The following is a 23758-nucleotide window of genomic DNA, read 5'->3' as shown; positions in this document are numbered from 1 at the left end:
AAGATAGCTGTTATTTTTAAAAATGAAAAAGAATGTGTTGGCAAGGATGTAAAGAAATTGGAAATCTAGTATTATGGCTTAGTCAAAGTGTCCCCCAGAAGTTCATGTGTGAGATAATGCAAGAAAGTTTAGAAGTAAAATGATTGGTTTATGAGAATTTTAATCCAATCAATGCATTAATTCCCTAGTAGGGATTAATTGGGTTGTAACTGTAGACACGTAGTGTGTGGATGGAAAAGGTGAGTCATTGCGAGGTGGTGTGCCTTTGGGGTACATATTTTGTCCCTGGTGAGCAAGAGTTCTCTCTTCTTCCTGGTGTCATATCCTAAGGTACTTTCTTCTGCCATACCCTTGCATCTTGATGTTCTGCCTCATTTTGTGTCCAAAGCAATGAAATTGGTCATCTATGAACTGAGACCTCTGAAACTGAACCTCAAATAAACTTTTCATTGTTTTTGTCAGGTCTTTGGTCATAGTAGCAAAAAAAGCTGACAAAAAACACTTAGGCATCACTGGTGGAAATGTAAAATGGTATAGGTACTGTGGAAAACAATTTGGTGATTCCTCAAAAAATGAAACAGAGTTACTAAGCAGTCTATCTGAAAGCAGGGACTCAAACAGATATTTGTACACCAGAGTTTGTTACAACATTATTCACAATAGCCAAAAGTTATAAACAAACCAAATATCCATCGACAAATGAAAGGGAAAATAAAATGTTTAAAGTACATACAATGGTATATTATTCAGTCTTAAAATAGAGCGAAGTTCTAACACATGGTACTACATGGATTAATCTTGATATCCATATACTAAGTGAAATTAGCCCGACACAAAAGAGTATATATATTGTATGATTCTACTTGTTTGAGGTATATAGAAAAGGCAAATTCATAGGGAAAGAAAGTATGGTACCAGGCATTGGGGAAAGTGGGGAATGAGGAATTATTGTTTATTGGGTACATACACAATTTCTAAATGAGATGAAGAAGAAGTTCTGGAAATGTGTAGTGGTGATGGTTATACAACATTGGGAATGTACTTAATGCCACCGAACTAGACATTTAAAGATCTGTAAAATGGTATATTTTATATGTATATTTTACCACAATTTAAGAGAAAAAGCTAATGGCTATTGTAGAAGTTATAAACGTTATTATGCTTATTAGAAAAGAAGGTGCCAACATGTTTAATCTTAAAGGTGTTCTCTTTTGTATGCTTATTTACTTTGTCACCTTTTTTATGTATTTGTTGATGATTTACCTATCTTAATTCTTATTTCAAAAGCATCTAACAGTCTTCTGTTTCATAAAACAGTTTTTGTTGTTTAAGGTTTTTGTTTTGTTTTTCTTTATTTGAGTCAGGGTCTTACTAAGTTGCTGAGGCTGGCCTCAAACTTGTGATCCTTCTGTCTCAGCATCCTAAGAGTCACTGGGATTATAGGGGTATGCACCTGGTTTTCCTTGAGTTTTAATTACTGAAAACCTTAGATTGTTTTTCATACTTTTAAATAACATTTGTGTATGTTTACCTTAAGATTAATTGTAATAGTAGTATTTTTATCATTAGTAAAGATGTAATATATGGGTACTCTTGTTAAGAATTAAGAAATGCAGCTGTTTTAGAGAAGTCTTTCTTCACTATGGTGATTTGCTTGCAGGATGAAGATGAGCTGGATTCCCACACCATGGTGAAGACTAGTTCAGAAAGTGTGGGCACAATGCGGGCTACGAGCACAATGAGTGAAGGAGCCCAGACCATGATTGAACATAACAGTACGATGTTAGAGTCTGACCTGGGGACCATGGTTATAAACAGTGAGGACGAGGAAGAAGAAGATGGAACTATGAAAAGTATGTGGCTTTTCCCATTGAATATTAGTTTTCTCTTTTGAAAGTGTTCAAGGAACCAGGGTAGTTCTGTATTAATTTTTAGAGTCAGATATGGAAAATTTTGTTTCTTGATTTTCACAGTTTAAAAAAAAAGAATTTTTTTATTTTAATATAGCACAAAGGAATGCATTTTTAACTTAGGATTATCAAATTTTTTTTCTGTTGAAAGTTGCTAGCCATAATTTGATTTGTATTCTAGAAAAAAAGAAGATAGTGTTCCTAACATTTACTTTTCCAATTAAAAAAGTAAACCTAAAATTCTGTTCCAATAAGTATAGCATAATATTATTTCATGTTGTCTAAATTAGCAGTTAAGCCACAGAGACGGGAGTACTATAGAAAGAAATGAGAGATGAAGTAAGAAAATAAGAAACACTAGCAAGAAGTATCAGGAGACAGGGGTGCTCATAGAGAAAGTTCCATTCCATGCATATTTACTGCTGCTTATCATTTGTGTTTGAGGCGCAATGCCAAGGGTACTGCAGGGGCTGAAATGCTGGTTAAATCGTTCTCTCTGACCTCTGTCACTTACAGAATGATAAAGATAGGGGATCTTCCATGGACTAGCATTTCTTTCTTAAAATAAGTTTTAAAAAAAGGGAAATTGCATGGAAATGGAAGGAGACCCTCAGGGTTATACAAAAGAACATACAAGAGGAAATGAGGGGAAAGGGAAAAATAATACAAGGGGGAGAAATGAAGGTCAGTAGAGGGGGTAGAGAGAGAAGAGGGGAGGGGAGGGGAGGGGAGGGGGGATAGTAGGGGATAGGAAAGGTAGCAGAACACGACAGTCACTAGTATGGCAATATGTAAATCAATGGATGTGTAATTGATGTGATACTGCAATCTGTATATGGGCTAAAAATGGGAGTTCATAACCCACTTGAAGCAAAGTGTGAAAGATGATATATCAAGAACTATGTAATGTTTTGAACAACCAACAATAAAAAAAAATAAGTTTTAAAAAAAGTTTTTGAAGATACTACAGTTAACAGTGCAGGCAGAACATTGTGATTTCACAGTGATAGGTAGAAACAGATAATTATCTCTTCATCTCTCCTGACCTTTTTCTTCTTTTCCTCCTGCTACCCTCGTCCTACGTGGTTAATGTTGAAGTCTAAGCACTAGATGTTTTCTTCTATACAGCTTTGCTTCTAAATGGTAGGAAAGCAGGATTACATGATTGCTGCCATCATAGAGCCTAGAAAGTTATAAATAATCAGATGGAACTGCAAAATGAATATTGGAATTTCCTCTCTTGACATTTTTATTTTCTTTTTGCCCACCCCTTTCTCTTTGCTACTGCCTCTACGTTGCTGTTACCTCTCTGAGGTCCTGCCTCATAGCTTTAAGTTATTAGCCTCACTCTGCTGCTTTCTTCACATTGTGATTGCATACTTTGAAGGGGAAAATCATGAAGCATGAAATGCAAACAGATTGTTAATCCTAGAAGAATGGTGAAGTTTATAAATTTTCTATCTCCTACCACTTGTGGATCTACTACTTTGCCCTGGAAAACAGCCTAAATCTTTGATTTTCCAAAATTTCTAGCTGGTCTTCTGAATAGAACAGACCTTCTGCATCCATAACATATCAAACTCAAATGCATAAAGATGTTCTTGTGGCCTCCAAAGCCATTGGTGTTTGGGTACAAGTCATATGTCCTGTAGATCAAAAATACCCTTTGTTAAGGTAGTTAACATATTTCCCATCAGCATACAGCATACTTTTCTGCAACTGATAAAATTCTTTCAATCAAAACACAGGATTTTTAGCATATAAGTTAGAAGATCTGGAGTGCTTTATTATATCTAATGAACTCCAGAGCTTCCTAAAATATAAACAACTTTCATGTAGTTGTAGTTCAACATCAGCATATGTACAGTGGATAAAAAATGAGTCTTCATGGAATCTCATTTATGTTAAGTTATTATATTTCAAGAAAATAGTGATGATGATTTGTCAAGCATCATACTTTAAAATCACACCACAGATTTCCACAAAATTCATGTTGTGATGTGTAGCTATGACAACTACAGAAATCAGCATATTATAATTTGATGATAATACATAGGTGTGACTTTTGTCACATAAAGATTTTATTGAAAGCCCATTTTTAAGTTGAGCAGATACTGTTTTATGCAGCTGCAGTTGTTTTATATGCCTCAGCAAGTTTTAAATCCCTGGGCCAACTATCTGTATTTTGTATTTCTATAGATAAGACATCATTCCATGGTGTGGGATTTTTGATGTTCTCCAAAATCAAATCAAGTGATACTAGACTAACCCCTAGTGTTGTCATACTGTAGTATAGCAAGAGTAACAAATGTGGGGTGAGGTTGTGACTCAGTGGCAGAGCCCTTGCCTCGCACATATGAGGCACTGAGTTTGATCCTCAGCACCACATAAAATAAATAAATAAACAAAATATAACTAAAAATTTTTTCTAAAAAAAGAGTAACAAGTGTGTCCTTGAAGAAAAATTTATTTAATCAGAAATCACATAACTACTTTAGTTTTATTTTTATTCATGATGTAAATATTTCTTAAAGCTTTAATTAGTTGATATGAGATCTCAGCTTATGTCACATCAATCAAAGCAACAATAAATAAACAAATAAATAAAAAAGGCGTTTACCCTGCAATTATGTCCCAAGAATTCCAGACCTGTTTTCAGCAGTGATGACTTTGTTTTTCCCTCCTACTCCCACTCTTCTGTTCATTACCCTTTGGAATGCCTAGGCATCAGCTTGGAAACCGAGGTCTTTTACCATGTGGCATTACCAATATTTACACATGGATCTTTACTTCTTCCTTGTATATTATGTTCTACCCTATTGGCCCATGCCAGTTGGAATTCTGAATGATTGATGCTAAGATATAAGCACGTTGGTTGTCATTTAAGGAAGTCAACTCTCAGAGCTTCTTATCCCAAAAGATTTCATTAGCATCAAGTCAAGAATCTGTTATTAGCAAAATGATGGGATAATGGAAATTATTTCATTGTTGTGATTCTGGGAGAGTAGTTGCTTCAGCAAAGAGAAGTCTGTGGCCTTTTGCCTTGTAGCTCTGTCTTTATGGAGGACGTAAAGTTGCCCTGAAGGGAAACTCTACCTTGTTGATATGTGAGAAAGAGCTATACTCTTTACCCAAGTTTGTGTATGTGTGTGTGTGTGTTGTTGTTGTTGTTTCCCTGAACAGATGGTAAGTATTGTCCTTGTCAGAATGCCATCCAAATGTTCTTTGCCACATAAGAATAGATGTCCTTGGAATATTGGTTTCATTGATGAATAGTAATTACATTATAGTCAGAGTCAAACTTTCTCTTTTAGGTACTGTCTTATAGTAGCATTAAAGATGTAAAGCTTTCAGAGCTAAAAGAATTTTCAGGTAAACCCCCTGCCTCATTAAGCTATTATCCGGTAAAGAGTTCTTCCTTTAAAAGTGTTATGCTGGCTTATGGTATGGTATGGTATGTTATGTTAAGCATACCTTTCATTTCATAGAGCAGACCTTCTGAAAATGTGTTCATTAAGATACATATTAAGTTGAGATTCTCTAATAAATATAGACAAACAATTTGTAGTATTCAGAAGTTTTGGAAAGTGTACATTTATCCTGAAGATATATTATTGGAGATCTACAGTAATATATTATTAGCTTATTAAATGTTCTGCATGTAGAAGGGAAACCTGTTCAAAAGATTTACCCAGGCTTTAAGTTACTTAGCCATGAAAAACTTTAATGAGGAGGATTTCAGTGATTAACATCATATGTAATTAGTGTCTCAGAAACACATTTTGGGAAATGCTGTCACAGGAGTCCTCTAAAAGCTGCTTTCTTTTTGTTGTCATACTCACCTTGCACTTCTGTGTTCAAATTTGAGGCTGTGTTTCATTCTTTCAGTCACTCTTACTTTTATCCTTAATTCCTCTGCCGTAATGCCTTTCTTATTTGCCCTCCTGAAAAATTGATCTATTTGTCCATCTTCTCTGCATCTTCACACTGGTTTCTGAGTGGTACTGGAGAAAAATCTCAAATCTCTATAGATGAAGGCCACTGATTCAAGACTTTCAGCCCCATTTAGGCCCTCAAGACTTTCCCATAGGTCTATGTTTCTCTGCTCAACTCTTTCTCGTTTTGCAGAATGGCTATTTTAGACCTTCTAAATTTCCTGCCATCCCCCGCCATTAGTTTTAGTAGATGACCCTTTTTTCTACTTCATAGGGTAATGGTAAATATTTTTTTATAAGATCCTAGAGATGCTGTGTGGGTGTTTTTATGTGGACTTTAAAATAAGAAATATTGGAGTCATTCTTGATTTCTCTTTCTTCCTTCACCCTTCATTGTATTAACATTAACTCTCAATTATTCTAGTTGGTAAATATCAGTCCTCTTCTTATCATCTGCTATATTTCCTAGTGCAGGTCCTCATAGACTCTCACTTGTAAGTCTTCTTAATGGATTGCCCTCCATGTTGGTTCCCTACTCTCCCTGCAGATCTCACCACGTCTCTCTGCTGTTTATAGCCTTCCAGTGACTCTGGTTGCTCTCAGGCTAAAGGCCAACATGAGTTAAATGCAGTACTTGCTCAGATCCCTCTTATCTTTTCTACTCTTGTGTCTCTTTATTCCCTCAGCTTCTTGGCTGTTACAGTGCTCTTTCTTACCTTTGAGCATTCGCACTGCCCTAATCCTTCTTTTTGGATTCCTGCTTCCTTGGCTGGCTAGTTCATCTTCTTAGGCTCAGTTAGGAGATTCTCAGCTGACCCTAGGTTAGGGATGGGACCCCTTCCCATGTGCTGCCATCTTACCTCATGCTTTTATGACACTCATCACACAGTATTGTAAGCACCTGCTTCTGTGTGGTTATCTATTTTTTTCTACTTTATTCCAATATCTAATAAAATATTTAGCATATTTATGTTCATTAAATATTTTCTGAACAAATGATGTGGCACAATGAAAAGAGAATGGAATCTGAAGTCAGGTCATTGATTATATATTAGTTAATCTTTATTGAGTTTTAGTGGTATATATCTGTGTATGTATGCATGTGTGTATGAATTTATGTAAATACATAAAGCAGAAAGCATTAAATGTAGTAGATGGTCAGTGAAAAGCCATCTCCCATCTACTTACCCTGTCAATTTATCCTGAAAACAACTTGGGAAGCTGGAGCATCTGAAGAGCCGTGTCCAGCTTTGCTTCCTGTGCAGTGATAAAGGCCTGATTTTCCTAGACCTGTAGATACTAAGCCATTGAACAGCTCCATTTTCTCTTCTTGTAGTAGTTTCTTGCTCCCACCTCTTCCTGCCTCCTCCTATACCTTGTTCCACATCCTTTTAGCCAGAAAAGAATCTGTAAAGAACTATGACCTACGAAATGAACCGAGTAGCGCAAACATAAATAAGAGGGATTTGAGATGTGACAACTCAAGGGCATTGTCAGAGAGTACTCAGCTTACCTGGCATCTCCTGAGTAGGAGTATATTTGATGATGTATATTGAGATTACTTTAGGTGAGAGACTATTCCACTATTTGTGAAATTTGACATCTCTTTGAGCAGATGGGAAGAGTACCAACAATAAAGTTGCCTTTTTTGTGTGGAAAGGGGAAAAATAATGAATTTCTCAACTTATAGCTATCATTAATTGAGGGCCTGCTTTCGGGCCAAGCATTGTGCTTAGGACTTTGTATGCATGGTCTCATTTATTCCTCACAAAGATCCTGTTAAATAGTACTTCACCACCATTTACCATGTTGAGTACCTTGTTCAAGATTTCTTAGCAAATCAGTGACAGAAGCAGCATACAGACCCAGATTTGACATGAAAATCACATCACTATTCAGCGGCTGGTGAGCTGGATGTTCCTCTTTTGGAGGATTCTAGAACATCTGTGAGTCTTTAGGAAAGATCAGGATCATTATAAATTAGCATAGGTTCCCAAAAACAAATCAAGCCAGAATAATATAATGTCTTTTTTTTAATATCATTGCTACACTACTAGATCAGAGAAAATTCAGGGCATAGATGTTGTGTCTTAGAACCCAGGAAAACTCTTCAACAGGTCTTTAATGATATCTGTTAATGACATATGTAGCTTGACCCAGCTGTTAACACCCAAATGTACATATATCAGTCAGAAGGGTTTTTGGTTTTTTTAGAGGAAATAGAAACTCCTGTAGGTATTTTAATCATAATAGATTTAAGTCAGAGCTATATTTGTTAACAAAATCAGTGGAATGGTTGAGGGAGAAGGTTATATAGGCTAAGCTTGTAGGACTGACCTCCACAAAATTACAAAAGTGAGCTTGTATGGAGCTGCTCTGACTGACACAAACAGGAATTGCAATCCAGAGGCTGTCATTGACACTTAGTGAGTGGAGTAACATAGATTGAAATCAACCTCATTGCCATTCAGAGAAATGAAAGAAATTAGAAAGCTACCAGAGCTACTTTAGCCCCTTTTCAGCACTTGTGAAACTGGTGACTAGATGCTGGAATACTGATATAAAAACCTCAAGGTCCCTTTGACTGTGCTCACCAGAGGAAATAACTGAAATAATATGGCCTCTGCTTATTTGCTAACTTTCTTGCATTTACTCAGAACTCTAAGTTATAAGGAATTCTAGGAAATGTAGTATTTGTTTAGCTTTCCAACCTGTATAGTATGAAGGCTGATCAGACGTAAGTGACTTTGGTTGCTAAATTTCTGTCGAACACAGAGTTAAATAAGTTGTTTTCAATGAAAAAGTTTCTCACAGTGTGTCACAGAGCCTAGGCCTCAGCCCTGGCTAGCTCAACATTTTTTATAGATACTTGGATGAAGCTCTAGGAGAAAGTCCATCAGAATTGCAAATGACAAGAAGTGAAGCAAAATAAAAATACATTATAAGATAGAATCAGATTCTTAAAAGATCTTCATGAGCTAAAGCAGTGGACTTGATTTACAAGATGAACTCTGCTCTTGGATTAAAAATAACTAACCTCAGAAATGTATATCATAGCAGTTCCCCTTCAGAGATGCTAGTTTTACAGGTTGGAGCAGAGCCTGGGCATCTCTGTTTAAAACCTGAATTAAACAAGTAGCAGCAAAAACTCTAAAAGTACTTCTGAGGTACAACTAGGACTGATAACCACTTCTTAGTACAAGGAAATAACATCTACTTTGTAATCTCTGGGGCCAGAACTCACATTATATTTAGAACCTACTTGGAGTATTTATCAGTGATGGAGACAGCCCGGAACACACTGAACAGAGAAGGACCTTGATGGTGAAGTAATAAATTTTTGTATTAAGAATAGGTGGAGAGTCTGGCATGCTGGTGTATGCCTATAATCACAGGAACTAAGGAGGCTGAGGCAGAAAGATCGAAAGTTCAAGGCCAGCCTCAAAAACTAGCAATGTCCTAAGATCTTAAAAGATCTTCATGAGCTAAAGCAGTGGACTTGATTTACAAGTTACAAGGAATTCTAGGAAATGTAGTATAAAATAAAAAATAAAAAAAAAAATTTAAAAAACAAGGGCTGGGGATGTTGCCCAAATGACAAGGTCCTTGGATTCAATCCCAAGTACCAAAACAACAACAACAACCAAAAAAAAGGTGGAGAAACAATTGGTAAAATTTAGCCTTTATATTCTTTACTTACATTAACTTTTTATAACTGTTTATTAATTACTGATTGCTAGATTAAGAAATTTTAATTGGATATACATTTTTTAAATTTCTTGTTGTGTACCTATAATATATAGGGATTTACAAAGTATGTCTCAGTTGCCAGGCATGGTGGCACATACCTAATATCCCAGCAACTTAAGAGGCTGAGACAGGAGGATTATAGGTTTGAGGCTAGCCTGGGTAACTTAGTCCCTATCTCAGATAAAATGAAAAGTTGGACTAATGTAGCTTAGTGGTAGAAGCTTGCCTACTGTGTGCAAAGCCATAGTTTCAATTTTCAGCACCACAAAAAAAAATCAGTTTATTTTGGTTAGCATGTATAGAGACAGTTTCACTTAATTAGTAAAAGAGAGTAAATGGGATTCTTCTTTACATTTTTAGGAGTTTTTTCTGGAAATAATAGATTGATTTTGAAAGATTTAAGAGAGACACCAAGAAGGAAAGACTGACCATTGAATATTGCTGCTCCCTAGTTTATCTAATGTCCCTAGGCACAGTGCAGTTTGTCCTGGGCATCCACTTCTAAGTTTGATGATTTGCTTAGTCAATCTTCTTTTTTTCTCTCCAAGTTCTTCTAAAATCTATTTCAGAAAAAGTATTAGATACATAGGTATAATGTATGAAATGTTCATGAAATAATTTTTCCCCACGATTACAAAGTCTTGAGCTAAACAAGTAAATCAGAAGGGATAGAGTGTCCAGTGCCAAGAAATAATCACCAAGGGGAGAAGAGTGGGAAGAAGTATTATATTTCTTCTACTCCTAGAGATCTTACCATTCTTCCTGAAAAAACAATCAAACAAACAAAAAACGCTTATATAACTAGTAAATTAATCCTACCGGGACATGGCAGTAAAAGTGTCAGTAGTAAACAGGTCCCTCTTGCAACAGGATGCAAATACCTATAGTATTTTCAGGCAATTAGGAACATTTGTTTTCTTCTTCAGAGGTACTAGCTATCCAGCATCCGTGTGGCTATAGTGAGTTGGAGCTCCTTGGAGGCATGCAACATGGTCCACGCTTCTATGTTCCTGTGTCTGTGGGATGGTTAATGAAGTATGACCCAGTTTAGTCCTATCATTGTATGACTTAGTAGGGTATCTGATTTACTACCTCAAAGCACAGGAAAGCATTTAAATATTAGTTCTTCTTGTGCATGAAAATCTCTTTCTTGCAAAGAACTCTGAAGAAAGGACTTCTATAGACACAGGCAAAACATTTCAATGTTTATTACTCACACAGGAAATCACTCCTTTTATTTAACTAAAATCCTGGACTTCAATTTGTCTGTTTCCTTCTATTTTGCTCTCATTGGAGATGGAAAACAGCTGGTCACTATTTTATGTGTAAGAACCTTTCAAATATACTCAGATATTTATTAAATTGTTCTTCAGACTTTTCTTTTCCTGACTGGATAATTTCAGTCCCTTTAACCTTTGTTCGGGTATTATTTTCTAAGCTTTTAATCTCTTTTTTGACTAGCCTCTGGAACTTCTCCTTGTCATATGTATCCTCCTTTGTTTTAAAATATGATCTGATGAAGTTAGGGGAAAAGATGATGTCAGTAGCTTCTTTATTAACATCCTGATTTTTAATATGTATTCTCTTTACTCTTGGGAACAAAGGAAAAATTTCCAAGATCATTAGTCAGGTAGAACACCTATATCTTAAAATATTTTTAGAAGAACATTAATAATTAAGGAATATTCATAAATATCTTTGGTGTTGGTACATATTATATTTATGTTATAATTACTATTTCTTTCTTTACACTTGAATGTCTGCCATAATCATGCTAAGAAATTACATTTTGTTGAAGTATTTTAAAATTTCTTTGTATATTAAAATTTTCATGAAGACTTCACTTGTTTAGAAAACTTGCAAATTAGGAAAGTTAATGAATAATTGTGAATGGATTGGCATATTTTGTAAGGTATTGTATTCCACACAATATAGTATCCTTGGGAATGTTTTAAGGAATTCATGAAGGAGATGGGACAACATCCCTTTTCTTTAAAATTTCACCGCACAAAGGGAATGAGTAGTGCTTATTTTATTATTAATTTTTTTTGTACAAGCAAGAAAGTTGAAAGAATTGGGCCAAATTTGAGAAACTGGCTAATTTTGAAAATACATTGATTATCAGAGTAAAATATATTTTTATAAGCTAGGATCAAAACTTAACTGCAGTTTGAGAAATTGATGTCAGTATTATGTGACAATTCTTTCTTGTGTTTAAAAAAAGTATTTGCCATAGCAACCACAATCACATATGACAGTGGTTACTATCTTGAGATTTCCTGCTTCATTCTCCCATGGAAGGGCCCAGGATTCTTTTTTTTTTTTTCTTTTTCTGTTAAATAAATTGCAAGTTTAAGACATCATCCTCTCTGTCCCACTTCTGTGAATATGTATCTCCCTGGAAACTAAACTGTACACTGTGGCATGTATTTCGTATTGTATAGTTAAATGTTACTGGGCAGTTACAGCTGCCCCCTCTCATTAGCTTTAAAAACAAACTTTTAATCTATTCCTCTTTATAAATTTTTTAAAAATTATTTTTTAACCTTTCTTTGTGTATAACAAAGACACATTCTAAATGTTAATACTAGGTTTTAAGTTAATCAATTGGAAAATATTTAGAGATAAGCACATACATTTGAATAGCAAATTATATATAGGCATATTTTGAATAAAATTATCTTGTTATAAAGTCATCCAAAAATAAAAATTAATGGGGGCTGGGGCTGTGGCTCAGGAGTAGAGCACCTGCCTTGCCCATGTGAGGCACTGGATTCAATCCTCAGCACCACATAAAAATAAATAATTAAAGACATTGTGTCCATCAACAACTAAAAAAAATGTTTTTAAAAATTAATGGAACAGACTGCCTTTTGTTTGATGTTTAGACTTTTAAAACTCTTTGTAAGAATGTTTATTTCTAACCTAAGAATAGATAATTTTCCAAACTTTTGAGTGTGTAACCCATGAGGCATTTTACCATCGATTTTTAAAATGGTCAGCCAGTAAAATGTCCTTAAATTTGTCTGAAATGTAGTGACAATTAAACTACTATGTGGTTTTCTTTTTATAATAGTGGATTTCAAATTTCAAGTCAGGATGTTCTTGCAACAAAATCTTCATTCCTGCTCCTTCTTCCTACACCTTCCACTTGTGAATAGAAATGTACCATTTAAATGCTGAACTTGGCTGCGAGTACCAGAAAACCCAAGTAACAGTAGTTTAAATAAATTAGGATTCATTTCTTTTTTCACTTAACAAGAAATCCAGAAGCAGAGTGTTCTGCACTGAGAAAGTGATTTTGTGAAGTCATTAGAGAGCCTTTGTATAATTCCATTTTTAGGGTGTTACTGTTATCCTTCTGCTTACAGAATAAATGCTTATTCTCCACACTGCATTCCAGGCAAGAAGAAAAAGCAAGAAATAGAAGGGGTGGTACCTCAATCAAGAAAACAGAACTTTCATAGAGACTCTTATTTTATGTATCATTGGCCACAATTTTATTAGATGGCCACTCTACCCATAAGAGATGCACTCTTGCTATGGAAAAGAGAGGTTATAGATTTTAGGAAGACAGCTGTTTTACTCTGAGAAGCTTTTGAAAGTAGCTCGTAGAAGCTCATAGAATAGAAGCTCCTGATTAGGATAGTGTTAGAAGCAGGCCCATGACTACTAGGGTTGGGAAAGTAGATTTCTGGAATGAAATTTCCCAGTAATTCCTTTTTGTTCAACCTCAGAGATTGGTCTGCCTCTGCCCTTTGTGTTGCCAACTGTTGTCAAGTTTCTACTTTGCTGACTCGTCTCAGAACAGAATACTATCTTTATTTCAGTCTTCTCCCTATTTTATCTCCAAAGGAAATACCTCCTGAGCCCATCTTATTATTTTTGTGAAAGTTTTTATAAAATATGAAAAGTTTTTCCCACTTTATTCCCAAAATAAAAATAAACAAATTTTGAGATTTATTTTTCTCCTCCTTTCCAGTGCATACTACTGCTTTTAATGTGTAGGTCATACTAGAGTAGTTGTTTTATGTTATTTTCTGGTAGGAAAAAGTTAAGTCTTCCATTTATTCGTAAAATGCTATGGGTGTATTTTCTCTGACTCAGATATCCGAATTAAGGGTCACTGGTTTATCAAAATACCCCTGACTCATTATGGTGCCAGGATATTGGTAAATATCCTAGATGAAGAGTTTCCCTACCTTCGACTTGAAAAGAAAACAAAGAGGCCATAACTAGAATCTTTGCAGTGAAGCCAGTGGTAGGTGGAAGGGAAAAGTAGTAAGAGCAATGTGGTCCTGGCCTTGTGTGGAGAGAGGAGAAAGATTCGGGGTAGGGACAATGGTTGTGGAGTGCTGTTTTCTAAAGTGGATTAGAAGTGCCATTTGTATGTGTCCCTGTTTGTTTTCCAAGGCCCTTGAATTTACTTTTTAAAAAACCTATCTAGAAATATACTTTAGTGAAACATTTCTATTCCTTTGTCAGTTGATAATGGTGATCTTCATGGGTTTCTTAATTTTCTGAGTTAGTTTCTCTCAAATCCCATTTTCCCTGTCCTCTGATTCTGACTTTTCTATATAACATTAATAACCCTTATTGTACTGAAAGTTCAAGTTTATAGATGTCTTTATGTGTATTACTCATTTTAAGACTTTCTGATGCAAATCAGAATTTAGGAATAAAATGTAATTCCATTACAGAATTACTCTTGGACTGGGAGTGTAGCTCAGTTTATTTTGTGTCTAGCAGGCGTGGTGCCCTAGGTCTGATCCCCAGTTCAACCAAAAAAAATTACTCCTCTCTTAAGAAAGAGAAAGGGGCATGTGTACAAGCATGCAAAAGAAGAAACGAATATTGCTCAAATGATTTCTTCATGGGATATCTCCTTACCACTTTGACTTGATTTTCTTAAGTATTTTGTAGAAAGTTTGTTAAGTTTAGCCACACTTCAATATATTTTCCCCCTTTTTCTCATAAAATGGGGCAGATGTGTAGAATAACCAAGGTTAAATTTCTGAACACTATTTTGGAATAAAAGGTTGCCATAGAAACGAAATTTTCATTCTGGAGATAGAGAAATATGTCTTATTAATGATGAGGCCAAAAGACAAATCAAGGATACTTAAAAATCTGTCATTGGATTATTTGTGTCCTGTCCAAATGTCAGTCATAAAATCTTGTCAAATTAACTACTTCCTTCCCTTCTTCTGTTTCTTTCTGGGATTTCAGGAAGCAAAGTTGAAGTTGGACACCATAAAAACAAAATCTTGATTTTTTAACATATTTATTGATTGTTGAAATAGAACACCTTGTCTTCTGCAAATATATATGAGATATGTATTTCCATTCTTAACATATTAGTAAAATTTTTTCTGACCAGTAATTTAAAGGTAGCTTTGGCCATTATCTTGATGAACTGTATGAAAGGAGCTTTTGTTTGGTTGGTTAGGTTTTTAAAATTTATTTTATTTATTTTTGCATGTGAAATATGACGATACTCTGTTTATAGAGTTTGCCACAAATACTGTTGCTTTATACTATTCTAATTTTGAGTAACTCAGTATCTTTTCAATTGGTATGATATGGGTTCCATATATTTTATCACACTTATATTTAAGCATTCTAACACCTGGAATTAGAGAATGGGTATTTAGAGAAAGAGTTATATTGAGAATCATCTTCTATTTTTCTAGTACATGCATATTCTGAATATCATATTATTCTTGATTCTACTGGGACAGTTATTCTAATTATAATAATATCTCAAGTATATTATCACAGTACAGTTGATAGCAGTAGCTTCCACCAATTCAAAAATAATGATCAAAAAACACATAGAATCTCATAGCTCCTTTTCAGGTTTATAGAGATTGAACTTCTGGGTATATAGAAACATCATTGATAGTCAGAGGTATCTTATTTGTGAAATTATTCAGGGTGTAGGTTCCTGTATTAGGGATCTTACAATTTAATGAAAGGCTAAGACAGAAACAAGACATCATTATCCAAAGTATATGTATGAAGACATGAATTAGTGTGATTATACCTTATATTCAACCAAAGGTATGAAAAATCTTGTTCTTTATGTGTAATAAGAATTGTGATGCATTCCACTGTCATTTATTTTTAAAAATCAATAAAAAATGAAATTAAAAAGATGTAATTCAGATTTTGAAAAAATTAAATAAGCATATTACTAATAGTTATATTATTCATGCATCTACTTTGTGTCATGATTCAGTTGATCAGAATTGAAGCTCATCCATCAAAATACCCACAAGAAAATGTAAAAGGTTTCTGTGTAGATATTAAATTAAGATCACTTGCAAATAAAGATCTATACATATATAGAAAAAGACTTAGTTAACTTAAATTGATGGTTAACTTAAAATCACACAGTCAGCTGTGTGTCTACGATATATTTGTATACCCATGATTGTAACACATAATTCCCAATAACTAAAAGATAAGAGCAACCCAATGTCCACTGACAGATGAATAGATAAGCAAAATGCGATGTAACATACACAGTGGAATATTAGTTATCCCTGAAAAGTAAGGAAATTCTGACACATAGTACAACATGAATCAACCTTCAGGATATTATGCTAAGTGAAATAAGCCAGTCCTAAACAAAAGGAAATACTATAATGATTCTACTAATATGAGGTAGAAAGTAGCAAGATAAAAAAAAAGAAATAAAATGGTAGTTGGCAGGGGTTAGGAGAGGGAAAATGGGGAGCTTTTGATTAATGGGTACAGAATTTTAGTTTTGTAAGATGAAAGGAATTCTGGAGGTTATATGTAATACTACTGAAAAAGTAATACATAAGTAGTAATAAAAGTAATATTAATACTACTGAACCATATACTTAAAAATGGTTAAGTGTTATTTATGTGTATTTTACCACAATAAAAATGGAAAAGTAATTTAGTGTCTTCACCATTTTTAACTGTACAGTTCAGAAGTATTCAATACATAATATTGTGCAAACACCACCACTTGTCCATCTTCATACTTTTTTGTGTGTCGGGAGATGGGAGGTCAGTACTGGGGAGTCAATCCAGGGCCTCACGGGTACTAGGGGGGCACTCTTATCACTGAGCTACATCCCCATCCCTTTTCATTTTTTGATTTGTGATGGAGTCTTGCTAAGTTGCCAGACACTGGCCTCAAACTTGAGATCCTCCTGCCTCAGCCTGCCAAGTAGCTGGGATTATACATAAGGATCTATACATATATAGAAAAAGACTTAGTAGAATTAAAAACATCTAATGATTAACTACATCTAGCTATTCCTCTCACCTTCTAGAATTTCACCTTCTTAAACTGAAACTCTACCCATTTAAATGTTAACTCCCCATTTTCTGTTCTCTCTGGCTTCTTGGACTCTGTCTGATTTTGACTTCTCTAGGTAGTTATTCTAAATGAAATCATGCAATTTTTGTCTCTTTGTGACTGGCATATTTCCATTAGCATAATATCCTAAGTCTCATCCATGTTGTAGCATGTGTCAGAATTTCCTTCTTCACATTTTGCTTATCCATTCTGTCAGTGAACAGTTGGGTAGTTTCTATGTTTTAGTTAATGTGAATAATGCTATAAAAGAACATGAATGTACAAATACCTCTATTATCTCTTCATGACCCTTTTTTAATCTTTTGGGTATATAAAAAAATTTAAGATGGTACATTTTATTTTATGTGATTTTTACCACGGTTTCAAAAAGAAAAACACCTACTCCATTAAGTCAATAAAAACTTTGTTTGATAAGAGAAATCATGTCATTTTTAGGCAATGAGATAAAATTTTTTAAATGAATAAACGCTATCATTACCATTTTCCCTTGTGTCCTCACCTAAGCAAACTCACCTACACTCCAGTTCTGCCAAATGACATACACAGAAATCTAAGAGCCAGGGAAAGGAAAGGGCAGAAGGGATGCTTGTCTGACAATTCCATCTTCCTCATCTCACTCTATTTTTTTGTTGTTGTTGCTGTTAGAGAATTTCAGATTCTTGCATTTACCACAGAAAATAGGTATCAGTTCCAATTCATTCTATATTCCTAAAGATGTTTTTGGAATTGCAGTCTTTTGACCAGAATGACCTTATATCATACTCAGCCAGCAGTGTTACTAAGTTGTCATAGTAGTACTGGTAGTTTTAAGCTAAACTGGTACTATTGCAAAAAGCATTTTTTTTCTTTTTTTTATTGGTTGTTCAAAACATTACAAAGCTCTTGACATATCATATTTCATACATTAGATTCATGTGGGTTATGAACTCCCATTTTTACCCCAAATACAGATTGCAGAATCACATCGGTTACACATCCACATTTTTACATAATGCCATATTAGTAACTGTTGTATTCTGCTACCTTTCCTATCCTCTACTATCCCCCCTCCCCTCCCCTCCCATCTTCTCTCTCTACCCCATCTGCTGTAATTTAATTCTCTCCCTTGTTTTTTTTTTCCCTTTCCCCTCACAACCTCTTATATGTAATTTTGTATAACAATGAGGGTCTCCTTCCATTTCCATGCAATTTCCCTTCTCTCTCTCTTTCCCTCCCCCCTCTCGTCCCTGTTTAGTGGTGATCTTCTTCTCATGCTCTTCCTTTCTATTCTGTTCTTAGTTGCTCTCCTTATATCAAAGATGATATTTGGCATTTGTTTTTTAGGGATTGGCTAGCTTCACTTAGCATAATCTGCTCTAGTGCCATCCATTTCCCTGCAAATTCCATGATTTTGTCATTTTTTAGTGCAGAGTAATACTCTATTGTGTATAAATGCCACATTTTTTTTATCCATTCATCTATTGAAGGGCATCTGGGTTGGTTCCATAGTCTAGCTATTGTGAATTGTGCTGCTATGAACATCGATGTGGCAGTATCCCTGTAGTACGCTCTTTCAAGGTTTTTAGGGAATAGTCCGAGAAGGGCAATAGCTGGGTCAAATGGTGGTTCTATTCCCAGCTTTCCCAGGAATCTCCATACTGCTTTCCAAATTGGCCGCACCAATTTGCAGTCCCACCAGCAATGTACAAGTGTACCCTTTTCCCCACATCCTCGCCAGCACTTGTTGTTGTTTGACTTCCTAATGGCTGCCAATCTTACTGGAGTGAGATGGTATCTTAGGGTGGTTTTGATTTGCATTTCTCTGACTGCTAGAGATGGTGAGCATTTTTTCATGTACTTGTTGATTGATTGTATGTCCTCCTCTGAGAAGTGTCTGTTCAGGTCTTTGGCCCATTTGTTGATTGGGTTGTTTGTTCTCTTATTGTTTAATTTTTTGAATTCTTTGTATACTCTGGATATTAGGGCTCTATCTGAAGTGTGAGGAGTAAAAATTTGTTCCCAGGATATAGGCTCCCTATTTACCTCTCTTATTGTTTCTCTTGCTGAGAAAAAACTTTTTAGTTTGAGTAAATCCCATTTGTTGATTCTAGTTATTAACTCTTGTGCTATGGGTGTCCTATTGAGGAATTTGGAGCCTGACCCCACAATATGTAGATCGGAGCCAACTGTTTCTTCTATCAGGTGCAGAGTCTTTGATTTGATATCAAGCTCTTTGATCCATTTTGAGTTAACTTTTGTGCATGGCGAGAGAAAGGGATTCAGTTTCATTTTGTTGCATATGGATTTCCAGTTTTCCCAGCACCATTTGTTGAAGATGCTATCGTTCCTCCATTGCATGCTTTTAGCCCCTTTATCAAATATAAGAAAGTTGTAATTTTGTGGATTGGTCTCTGTGTCCTCTATTCTGTACCATTGGTCCACCCGCCTGTTTTGGTACCAGTACCATGCTGTTTTTGTTACTATTGCTCTGTAGTATAATTTGAAATCTGGTATCGCTGTACCGCCTGATTCACACTTCCTGCTTAGAATTGCTTTTGCTATTCTGGGTCTTTTGTTTTTCCATATGAATTTCATGATTGCAAAAAGCATTTTAGATTGGCCATATCACTATTATGAATATTATGGTTCAATTTATAGGAACATTGCAAGACTGACCTGTCCCCATATGCAAGTAAACAAGATGGTGATGAGTCTGAAAAACATGTCACACAAAAGAAAATGGGGCTGTTTCATCTGAAAAACAGATAGCCAAGATAGGAGCCATATATCTGTTTTCATAAATCTGAGAGACAGAGGAATTTGTTTGGAACATGAGTGTAAATTACAGGAGAGATTTGAATGTCCTGTATTCCCTCATGAAGTTTTCAAGAAGGTAGCTTATTTTCTATTTGGAAAATTTTGTGGAAGATGCCTTCTTAGTGGTCCTTGAACATTTATTTGGAGTCCTAGAGTTTTAAGGAATCCAGTTTGGAGACTACTGATCAATACCTTAACTGCCAGATTAAAAATCTAGTTATTCTAAATGTTTATTTCCCACTTCAATTCTTCAGTATAAAAAAAATGGGGATTGATTGAAAGATTCTAAGCAAGAACAATGACATGGTTTGGTTTGTATTTACAAAGGTCACTGTGTTGACAGTATAAAATCAAAACTGAACTACTGGAAGCATGGAGACCAGTTTGGAGGCTGTATGATGACTTTGGCAAGAAATCATCAGAAACTAAACTAAGACAATAGCAATGATGTATAGAGAAAAAGGGTTAATTTTAACAACTCATGAATAGAAGAATTAAAAACATCTAATGATCAGGGGCTGGGCTTGTGACTCAGTGGTAGAGTGCTCGCCTAGAACATGTGAGGCACAGGGTTCGATCCCCAGCACCACATAAAAATAAATAAATAAATAAAGGTATTGTGTCCGTCTACCACTAAAAATATTTTTTTGAAAAAACACTTAATGATCATTTTGATGTTGTAACACAAAGAGTGTAGATGTCCAGTTGATTCTTTGTCTCACAAATTTGAATAATGAAATCCACAGACACAAGGGTAAGAGTAAAGTAACAGGATTTATTAGAGTAATAGCAGAGCTCCCAAAGAGAGAGGGGTCCCAAAAGACGGATGCCAGTGGATGTCTGTTGTCCAGGGGTTTTTAAAGGTATAACTGATGGCCCAGTACAGATGATTGGTGGGGTGAGGGATACTTGCATTTACCAATCAAGCTCTTCAAGCTCTGAGCTTAATACACCAATCAGAAATGTATAATTTCAATCCCTTATTTACAAAATTAAGAGGATGAATCCAACCTATGGTTTGGCACGTCTATTCAGGATAGGAAGTACTTCAAATAAGGGTGAATCTGATGCTCAGCTGTTGCTACAGGTAGGGGTAAGGGTAGCTAGCTAAGGAAGAGTTCTGGTGACTGAAGTTGTTAGGAACAGTAAGAGGACATTGACATTCTAGCTACAAAAGAGGTGTTGGGGTTGAAGCTGTCAGGGACAATGACAGAATATTCCTCAGGCCCAGTGTCTCCTTTTAGGATAGCATGGTCTCATTCCTTCTTTCCCTTCTCTGAAGCCCTTATTCTGTCTGAGGGTGTAGGGTCTACTTGCTTGCCTCAGTATGATGAGATGTCTTTTAGTTAATTCTTAAGTTTATCACTTTGGGAGATTTAATAAATAATTTTGACCTTAACCAGGATAGAACGTTTGGGAGGGTCTGCAGATTTAAGGGAAAAAATTCTTGTATTTAGTTTCAGAATTGGCGATTAGTAACTCAAAATCATCTCAGATTAAGTATTAAAACAGCAAGCAGTTATAAAATTGGATATAACTTACGAGCAAGGTCTGGGCTGGAGAAAACAGCTATGGAAGACATGCATATAAATATGTCAGACAACGCCTTGAAAGTTTAGAGAGAAGGAAAACAGCTAGTGAGATTGAGGGAGTAGTGAAATTGGTGTAAGAGAAATCCTGAGTAAGTTCTATAATTTGTGACAGCTGAAAGTTTGTTAATTACAATAATAATACAGGATTAAATGTAAAAAAGAACACCAAAAACACTTGGATTTTTAAAGTTCATTTTCTTTGACAAATTTCAAAGACATCTGATATGATTTTTAATAAGATGATATTCTGCTGAAAATCTGAAATATTTCTATAATCTGAGAATATTTTAGATCTATTTATCAGTTTAATTTTTATTGGGTTTGGATACTTTTTTAAATGTATGTTTTATTTTACTTTGTTCTTCATAAATTGATATGTTGGCTTTGATTTTGTGCAGTACTAATTTATTATATGGCTCAATTTAAAAAATCACACTTCAGCTGGGCATGGTGGCGCATGCCCGTAATCCCAGCGGCGGCTCGGGAGGCTGAAGCAGGAGGATCAAGAGTTCAATCCCTGGTGCAAAAAAAATAATAAAAAAATAAAGCTGAAGATGTGGCTCAGTGGTTAAGTTACCCTGGGTTCAATCCCTGGTACCAATAAATAAAAAATCACACTTCAATAAAGATCATACATCTTTAAATGTAAGAGCTTATGCCCTCCTTATGTTCTTTGTTTTCCTAAGGAAATGCAACTTCACCACAAGTACAAAGACCATCTTTCATGGACTACTTTGATAAGCAAGACTTCAAGAATAAGAATCATGAAAACTGTAATCAGAACATGCATGAACCCTTCCCTATGTCCAAAAATGTTTTTCCTGATAACTGGAAAGTTCCTCAAGATGGAGACTTTGACTTTGTAAGTACATTTGAATTCTTCCACTTATGTTTTTTACATTTGTATTTTATCATCACATTGAGACACATAATTTATAAATACAAATTATGGACTATTAATATTTAACATATAGCCATGTGTATGAGTAGGGAAATGGTGAAATTGTAGTTTGTTTGCAGAAAGATTTTTACAGAGAACATAAATAATTGCTTATAGTTAAATAAATCATGGCTCAAATTCAGAGAAATATGTAGGATTTCTTAAAACTAAAATGACAACTATTACAAAAGAATTTTTCAGTAGTGCAAATATGAGATACTTCTGACTGTAAACTCAGTTACCAGAATAAAAGATGAAAAAGTATTTATGACATACACTTTGAAAAATTTGCTTTGAAAGCATCTGAATTAGTTTCTACTTGAGTGCTAATTCTGCTTGGTTTGTCAGAAATAATAGTCCTGGACTATATGTATTTAGGTCACATATAAGCTTCAGTTAAAACTGCCTTATTGCCTATTATGTATTTTTCTTTATTTCTTTTGCCCCACTATTATTTATTTCTTTTAAATGGTGCAAGGAATACAGATACTCAGTTTTAAAGCAACTGTTTGCAGAATTTGAAAGAATAGATTCTCAAAATAAATTCTTTAATGGAGTAAAATTTTTTATGAAGTAAATTTTTGTAATTTTTAAATAATTTTTTACTTTTGATAGTATTCTGGAAGTTTTTTTCCAAATAAAATTGTAATTTTTTATATTTATTAAATAAACACAGAACCTATAAGTAAGTAAAAATTTAGATACATGCATATCTTTAAAATTCTTAAGCAATATTAAGCCATTTTGCCTAGATATCATGAACCTCAATTCTTTGAGATTTGGAATGTTTTTAAGTTTAAATAATTTTCTCCTAAATAATGTGATTATTTGAGTTTTCTAATAATGTTATGATAAAATTTAAAAATCCATCCTCAAAAAGTTTAGTAATAATTACTAGCAAATCTTAGTGTAAATCACAGGTTGTAATGCCTGTTTACCGTTTTTTCAATATTGAAATAAGAAATTAGGAAAAAATCTGCATTTTTTTAGTTCTGGTAAGATTTCATTTTAAGTTGTCTACTTTTAAAAAAAATTATAAATTATTTAGTATGCTGACATTCAAGCTTTAAATAATTCATGAACATGATGAATAATGTAGAGTACTTAGCATCAAAAACTCTGTCTTGTCTCAGTTGGAATAAATCTTAATAGCCTCTGGGAAATGGTTTGAAATGAGTGAGCTATAAGTAATGAATAAATTATCATAGTTAAGAAAGAGCAAATAAAGTGATTTAATTCAGTTTCAGTTATTCTTTGCTACCATCCCAAAACTTAATGGCTTAAGATAACTATTTTATTTGCTCACTTTTTTGTGGGATAACAGTTTGGTCAGGTTTAACTGAGTAATCCTCCTTTCTCAAGTGGTTGTACTTATCTGCCACCTTGACTGAGGCAGTTGTATAGTTTTTCTAAAATTACCTGCTCATGTGTCTGGCAGTTGTGCTAAGTGTTGGGTAGCTCATATGATCCCATTG

General features: G+C 34.6%; 1 protein-coding gene across 2 annotated transcripts in view; it reads left to right on the top strand.

Annotated features, from left to right (window-relative positions):
* The window catches only part of Stk3 (serine/threonine kinase 3), a 370473-nt gene that overhangs the window by 227763 nt on the left and 118952 nt on the right, over positions 1-23758 (top strand). For both annotated transcript variants that reach the window (XM_058585630.1, XM_046464887.2), the window contains exons 9-10: positions 1661-1853; positions 22030-22205. In XM_058585630.1, coding sequence (XP_058441613.1) covers positions 1661-1853; positions 22030-22205 — 369 coding nt within the window. The remainder of the gene's footprint in view (positions 1-1660; positions 1854-22029; positions 22206-23758) is intronic.

The sequence above is a fragment of the Marmota monax genome, unplaced genomic scaffold, assembly GCF_021218885.2.
Source record: "Marmota monax isolate L192 unplaced genomic scaffold, Marmota_monax_Labrador192_F-V1.1 WCK01_AAM20220418_F8-fsc00003, whole genome shotgun sequence".
NCBI lineage: Eukaryota > Metazoa > Chordata > Mammalia > Rodentia > Sciuridae > Marmota > Marmota monax.
The sequence above is the reverse complement of the archived record's forward strand: the minus strand, read 5'-3'. Positions and strand labels throughout refer to the sequence as shown.